Source organism: Gigantopelta aegis, chromosome 15 (genome assembly GCF_016097555.1).
Source record: "Gigantopelta aegis isolate Gae_Host chromosome 15, Gae_host_genome, whole genome shotgun sequence".
Lineage (NCBI taxonomy): Eukaryota > Metazoa > Mollusca > Gastropoda > Neomphalida > Peltospiridae > Gigantopelta > Gigantopelta aegis.
In genome coordinates, this window is record NC_054713.1 from 5,992,408 (window position 1) to 6,000,206 (window position 7,799).

General features: G+C 42.2%; 1 protein-coding gene across 1 annotated transcript; it reads right to left on the reverse strand.

Annotated features, from left to right (window-relative positions):
- Positions 1-1,332: 1,332 nt before the first annotated feature.
- Positions 1,333-2,391, reverse strand: LOC121390299 (KRAB-A domain-containing protein 2-like). Its single transcript, XM_041522085.1, has one exon. The coding sequence runs from the start codon at positions 2,389-2,391 to the stop codon at positions 1,333-1,335; it is 1,059 nt and encodes a 352-aa protein (XP_041378019.1).
- Positions 2,392-7,799: the final 5,408 nt, after the last annotated feature.

A 7,799-nucleotide genomic window follows, 5' to 3' on the forward strand; every position in this document is an offset into this window, starting at 1 on the left:
TCAATTGGGACGACATATATATGTGTGTGTTAACAGTGCGCACGAGAGAACTGGTACAGTCGTTCATTATAACGTCCTGCACATGAATTAAAGATGTGGTGTCTGATTCCTCGTAGACACATGGTGGCATTGAAGGAGCACTTGCTTGAAGAATAACTGTGGCACCAAAAGTAATGGTTATATCTTTTCGTGGCAGACTACGGTGGCAATATTGGTAGTGTGGAATACAAATAGTTCCTCTTTGTTGGTTGGATCACGTACAATGTCAATCCAGTTTCATAGAACCTTATTTTTACCAGTAATCTGACATTTCATGTGTATGCTAGCCACGTCAGTTTCTTTCTTTCTTTCTTTCTTTCCTTTTTTTGTTTGTTTGTTTGTTGTTGTTGTTGTTGTTGTTGTTTTGACATAAACATAATTATATGAATGATGATAAGATGAATGGTTAAACCACAGAACTTCCATTTCGGTATGGGACTATTGACAGAGCAGTGTCCCGTGTTCTCTGTGAAATGACTTATCTCATTATCGGCCGAACCCGGAATACACGAATCCTACAGTGTTTGTGGAGTAATCATTCCCCATGTCGGGCCACACATTCGGGGAAAACCCATAATTGCATCCGATCCCGACCTTCTTGCGTTGGTATAGGACGCATACATCATGAACAGTAATCATAGCATCTACGGGAGAAAAGCAAGAACATTTGTTCAAGGAAGCAGGCATCAAGACCTGCAGTAAGTTACGTAGGTGTCATGCTATTACGTCTACGTCTCCATTGCAATTGGTCTTAAAGATAAGATCATAGCATTACCTGCACAATAATGGAAAAGTCGGTACAATATTGACTGTGTGTGCTTAATAAATGGATTTGCTTAAAATTAAACGACCGAGCTTCTATTCGTTTGGATCTGTTAGTAATAATAATACAATTGGTAAAGTGTTTAATTATATTAATATATTAAATGAGATGTCTCTAATTTCTTTTGCATTTGTTTAAAATACCTTGTGACTGATTAATAATGATGTTAAGCAAGGTGTATTCAGGTACTATTTTAGCCAACATGTTTATCGGGGGGGGGGGGTCAAAATTTTATGTAGACGGAAGTCGTCAAACGCGAGCGCCGAAGGCGCGGAGCCGTAGACGTGGAGAGGGTGTCCCTAGGTTTTTCTTAATATATATATGTTACAGTCAATATGTCAAACCAGTCATTTGGCCTAATGCCTGAAATGTTTAGGCATTTAGCCTAACGCCCAAGACAGTCAGGCGTTTGGCCTAATGACTAAAATGTCCAGGAATTAGGCCAAACGACTGAAATAGACCTCTAGTCATTAGGCAAAATGACTGAATGAAAAATAATGACGGCAGCTGGTCAGGCTCGGAGTTGGGCGGCAGCTGGTCAGGCTCGGATTTGGGTGGCAGCTGGTCAGGCTCGGAGTTGGGCGGTAGCGGGGCAGGCTCGGAGTTGGGCGGCAGCTGGTCAGGCTCGGATTTGGGCGGCAGCTGGTCAGGCTCCGAGTTGGGTGGCAACTGGTCAGGCTGCGAGTTGGCGGACAAGTGATATCAATCCAACACACGCCTCCATCCCAAAGAGACCTGAATACGGTGATTGCTTGATGCCAGCACTGTAGCTTGAATTCTTCAGTCCAGTCCCTTGTGTCGTTCTCGCTCATCCAGGCTACTAACATGTCTTTAATGTCTGAGTTTTCCCGCTCTACAGAGCCCTGGCTTTGGGGGTGTCTTGGTTTCCTGTGCACAATCACCAATTCGGTCCACAATTCTATCAATTCGTTGACTACAGCAGCTGCAAACTCGGATCCGTTGTCACTCTGCAAGACATGGGGAGCTCCAAACATCAGGAAGATATCCGTCAGCTGATAGGCAACGTCCGAGGCACGCTTCGAAGTAAGAGGCCTGAGAATACAGAACTTGGTCAAATGGTCCTGGTAAACTATGATCCACTTGTACTTTTCACTGGGTAAGGACTGCATGTCTACAAGATCCACTTGGCTACGTGACGAAAACTCCTTGGTCAGAAAAGGTTGGACCACCACACCTTTGGTTGTTGGCCTCTTGCGTTTCCATTGACAGTTCATGCATAGCGACTTGAACAATTCGATAGCTTCACGTGTCGCATTCACATACTTTTTGGATAGTTCTTTCAGCATCCGATCACGTCCACCGTGGCCTGTTGACATGTGTGCCCGCTTGATGACGTCAAAGGTGTCTTCAATGGAAACGTAGTACAGAGGTGTGTCTTCATCTGTTTGGCTCTTCTTGACCAGTTTCTCCACGTCTCCACACTGAAGGATTTCAAACTTGGACATGAGGTAGTACTCGTGGTGGGTTTTCTTCCTGGGGTCAACAGAGATCTTCTTTAGCTGGTCCATAATCAAGAAGTACTCTTCTTTTGGAATGTACACTCTCTTGCACACTTCATACTTCTTAAACAGTTCTCTTAAAGCGACCTTCTACAGGAACCTCCACGATAGACGCATACAGTGATCTGAATGTGATCAGGGGCTACCGTATTTTATACCACCTATCAACATTGACCAATGAAGCCAGTTCTCAACACTAATGAGATGTGTTTTGTAAGGATTAAACATTTCCTTGAAATCTGGATCGGTAAGTTATAGACTGTCGGTATTAAAATCATTGGTCTTTGATGTCTCTGAAGTTTTCACTGACGACAGGCGACGTATACGCGACAAATTCGGTAAACGGTAATTTCCGCCCCCTTACAACACATTTTGAAAGTAAAACTTTTCAGGGGTGCAGAAATGGAAAATATTTCACTAGCCCGCCGGACACCAACTAAAATGTACTAGCCCGCCAGAATTTCTACTAGTCCGCCAGCTTAGAAAATATACTTTTGTTTAGCAATATTTTAATATATATTTTTTATATTTAATGACAAAAACATTAAGGACACTTGGTAAGTTGTCAACATCATGTGGCAAAAGAACGACATCAAACATCAAACCTTGATTGACAAATCAATACATGTTGAAATATTCTGATCAAGACGTTATTCAAATTTTGTTCATATATATACTCTTCAAAAAAAGAAACGCAAAAGGGTACAAATGGGTTATAACTCCGATTTTATGTTTCCTACCGGTTCATGCTTTGTGAATATAAGGTCATTGCATGTCCCAAACACATTCCCACGGTTACATTCGATAAAACGCAGCTACTGTACAATAAAGTTCCAAAATGTGAATATTCGTAAAAACGCAGCCACGTGCAAACCATGTCACCACTGCGCGTGCGTTGTCTGCACGTGCAACATGAACACCGACAGTATAAAAGTGCAGGGTGTTCGCTTGCCTGGCCTCTGTATCTGGCCGACAGTTGACAATCCAGGACATGCCACGTCTCAGTGAACCGCAGAGAAACAATGCCATCGGCCGACTAGACGCAGGCGAATCCAGAACGGCCGTTGCCAGGGCATTCCATGTGTCCCCAAGCACCATCTCCAGACTGTGGGACCGTTACCAGCAACATGGATCAACACGTGACCTCCCTAGATCCGGTCGACCACGGGTCACTACCCCCGGGCAGGTCCGCTACATCCGGGTACGCCACCTTCGGGAACGATTGACTACTGCCACCTCCACAGCCGCAGCAATACCAGGTCTGCGCAAGATATCCGACCAGACCGTACGGAACCGCCTACGTGAGGTAGGAATTCGTGCCAGACGTCCAGTTCGAGGTGTCATCTTAACACCACAACACTGTCGACTCCGACTGCAGTGGTGCCAGATTCATCGACAATGGCCTCAACTGCGATGGAGACAGGTGTGGTTCAGTGACGAGTCCCGATTTCTGCTCCGACGTCATGATGGAAGATGTCGCGTGTATAGGCGTCGTGGTGAACGTTATGCGGCAAACTGCGTGCAGGAAGTGGACAGATTCGGCGGGGGTAGTGTCATGGTGTGGGCAGCCATCTCACACACTGGCAGAACTGACCTGGTCCACGTGCAGGGCAACCTGAATGCACAGGGCTACATTGACCAGATCCTCCGGCCACACATCGTTCCAGTTATGGCCAACGCCAACGCAGTGTTCCAACATGACAACGCCAGGCCTCACACAGCACGTCTCACAACGGCTTTCCTACAGAACAACAACATTAATGTCCTTCCTTGGCCATCGATATCACCAGATTTGAACCCAAATCAGCATCTATGGGACGAGTTGGACCGACGCCTCCGACAGCGACAACCACAGCCCCAGACCCTGCCCGAGCTGGCCACCATCCCCCGGGACGTCATCCGTACTCTGGTTGCTTCAATGGGCAGGCGGTGCCAGGCAGTTGTCAACACACGCGGAGGCCACACCCGGTATTGACTCCAGATGACCTTGACCTTGGTGGTGTGTCCTATCACTTACTCACAATGGACTAGAGTGAATTGTGAACAATCCTGCAACATTTGGTAATTATCGGACTCACCATTCAATAATTAAATCAATTCTCCAAATGTTACGACAATGTGGTTTTGCGTTTCTTCTTTTGAAGAGTATATTATTCACGGATATACAACATGACAGTCATAATGTATCAACCTATCTTATAGTTACTTAACAGTGTTTGATCCCCAATAGCACCTATACTTATTTATTTGTGTATCAGTACATTACACTAACGAAATAGCAGGCGCGGATCCAGTGTTTTAATAGCAGGGGTCCAAAACCCGTTGTTGCTTTTGTGATAAGTGTTAATTTTTGTGTATATTCTGTAATATATATTGTTTGACAAAAATAAACGGGGTCGTGTCAACTGGACTCCCCGCCTGAATTGTTTATTGACTTATCTTTCCAATGGGTTTTTTTAAATGTAGGTCATACTACAATATATTCCGCTAGGAAAGTGGAAAAGAGCATTAGTTTGAAACACACTATAGCGATGCTTTTGTTATGCAAATAGCCTTAGTTATTTACACGAGAAAGAACCTACATTCAAAGCATACAGAGATTTTTGTAAAATAGAATTAAGTCAACTTTATGCATTTTAGATGATAAATTGTATATGTATTGTAAAAGGTATACGTAGATACCAAACAATAGTGAATTATGTTTTCCATCAGCCTGGACCTTGAAGAAACAAACGTAGCTGATTTGTTTGCGGATGCATCGCAGTGTTCTGTAATAATATCCATCCCAGAAAGCCAGCAAGAAGTGTATATCATTTTTTAATACAAAATAAACCACAATTATCAAAGTGCCGGAATAACTGTTTCATGTTTTGTCCATACATTAACCCACGTACTGCAATTAGTTAATTGGTGTTTTCTTTCCGTGGCCTGTACATGTGATTGCTGATTGGCAGGTGTATATTTGGAATGAACTTGGTCAATGTAATTAATTACCGCTTTCTAGACACAAAAAAATACGGGCCGGTTTTTATCAAGATCACAGGGTATTGTGGGCTATCCTGCCATCCTTAAAATGGTAATGGCCATTACCAGCGTCCTGCTTTAGTACTGTAAATGATCCTGAGGTCAGGACAGATCAGGGTGTTCAACGTGCACATTCAGAGCAAGCTGTTGTAGTGCACGCCTGTAAAACCCTTGATTAATAACACTTTCCCATCTAAAACAACAAAACTCACCAATTACATAGTCCCAAAAGGAAAGAAAATTATCTCTTTGGATCGTGAGTGGTCGTTTTTGCCTAATAATATGCATTTTTTCTTTGGATTTCTTAACAGAGCAAAATACTATAACCCCATTTCGTTCTATTAATGCAAACTGAAATGTATCTAGTTAAATAGTTTATTATATTATCAAGTCATTTATGTTGGTTTACAAATCAGGTTGATGAAAGCGAAGCGCCTTGTCGTAAATGACTGTGTTTGTTTACACTGTGCATACAGGAGTTGGTCGAAGCTGACGTCACTTCGCCCAAAGCTAGAATTCCGGACGCAACGAAAATAAAAGAAGATGGCTGCCCCCAGTTATCAAGAATAACCACGTTTTTTATTAACTCTAAAATTACGCGTTTTTCATCTCTTAAAGTGTCAGTATGTGTTTGTGGGCCGGGTATGCATCTTTCCAACACACAAGGCTCATGTTTGACTTTACTATCCCTTTAAAAACGCATCAGTCAGATATGGAAGAAGGATATGGGAAGAATTAAAAATACAATTAACCAGTTTTGTACAAGTGGATATCAGGTCAGGTTAAAGGGCTTAACGTTCACATTCAGAGCAAGCTGTTGTAGCGCATGCGTGTCATGGGCGCGGGTGTCGACCAATACCGGCTCCTCCGTCCAAACTGGATACATTCTGGTAAACAATAAATAACACAAATATTATATACTATAAGTGTTAGAGTTATTGTGTTTTAAGCCAATCTCACACTTGCGATGACATTAGCAACTGAAAATTGGGTGGTGCGTTTTCAGTGGATATTAAATCTGAGTCCGTTAGATACTATTTATCTTACCACGATTCGTTAAAAAAAAGAACAGAAAGCAAAATATTAAAGGGTATACAACGGCCATTCGTAGTTTCTCTATAAGAGGGACGTTAATATCTTAAAATCGTAGGCCCTAGTTTCAACCCGTTAAAATGGCCACTAAGTTTTAGTTAATCTACAAACCTGTAATACATCTCGAAAACGTTAAAATAGCGTGAATCAAGTGTTTGTGACGATGGAACGGAAAAGTGAAAATTCCCTCTAGAAACAGACTCGAGCTTGTTTCCAACTGTTACTTTTCTGAGTGTCACGGGGATCCTATAATACCCGTAACTGAATAAAACACGATTATCCAAATATCTCTCCTAACTGTATATCTATTAGATCTCTCTGTATCGGGCAGTGTATACCCGAGTGGCTCGGCTCTAGGTATATCAGAGATACGATCTTATATAAAGTATGTATATATAGCACGTTTAGTTCACTAGAAAACACAACAAAACACAATACACCTTGGAATCTGTATTAATCTTAAGCTGACAAATATATTTGCAACAACAATAATAATAACAACCCAGAACTAATCACTTAATTAGTTAATCACTAGGTGTCTAGTTTACACAATATTCTAATCACTTCACCGTGATACAACACGCACACGTGTGATAATTAAGAAACGCTGCCCGGGGAACTTAATGAATGAAGGAATTTCAACTCTATTCCTAACTGGTTAATTTTTAATTAACCCTTAACTACTCATTCAGTAACCTTGTAATACAGACTTAATACTGGTACCTATCACAATAAAGACAATAACCTCCAGTTTACCTAGGTCCTCTAGGATGACTGGCTAAGCTTTAATAATTTTAGAACAGTGAAGCCTACAATTTACTTCGTCAGTTTACCAGAAACACTGTCTAAATAATATTGGTATAATACAGTATTAAAATATTTAAAGTCACATCAATCACATCAAGGTTATACAACAGAGCAGAAATATATATTTACCAAGTCCAAACGGACGCGTTCCTCGGAAGCCTTCCAATATGTTTCTCCCTGATATCTCTAAAATCCTATCTGTTTATTAAAAAAATCCTAATATCGCCTGGGGGCACATCGCGGTACTCCCCCTATCATGTGAATTTTCCACAGCGACCAAGACGACATTTTTTCTTAGATGGTAAGACTAGCTGTCGCCATTCCGCTCGGAATACAAGGTCGTAAAACAGAACTCGCGGAGGTATTACGTAACTACTGGCCACATGGCCTCCACAGCTGGTATGGGTGTGTATTAGAGGGTACGGTCGCGCGGAGGTATTACGTAACAAGGTGCCCACCTTGTCTTAAGTGCATATTGGGAACAGCTCGACCAC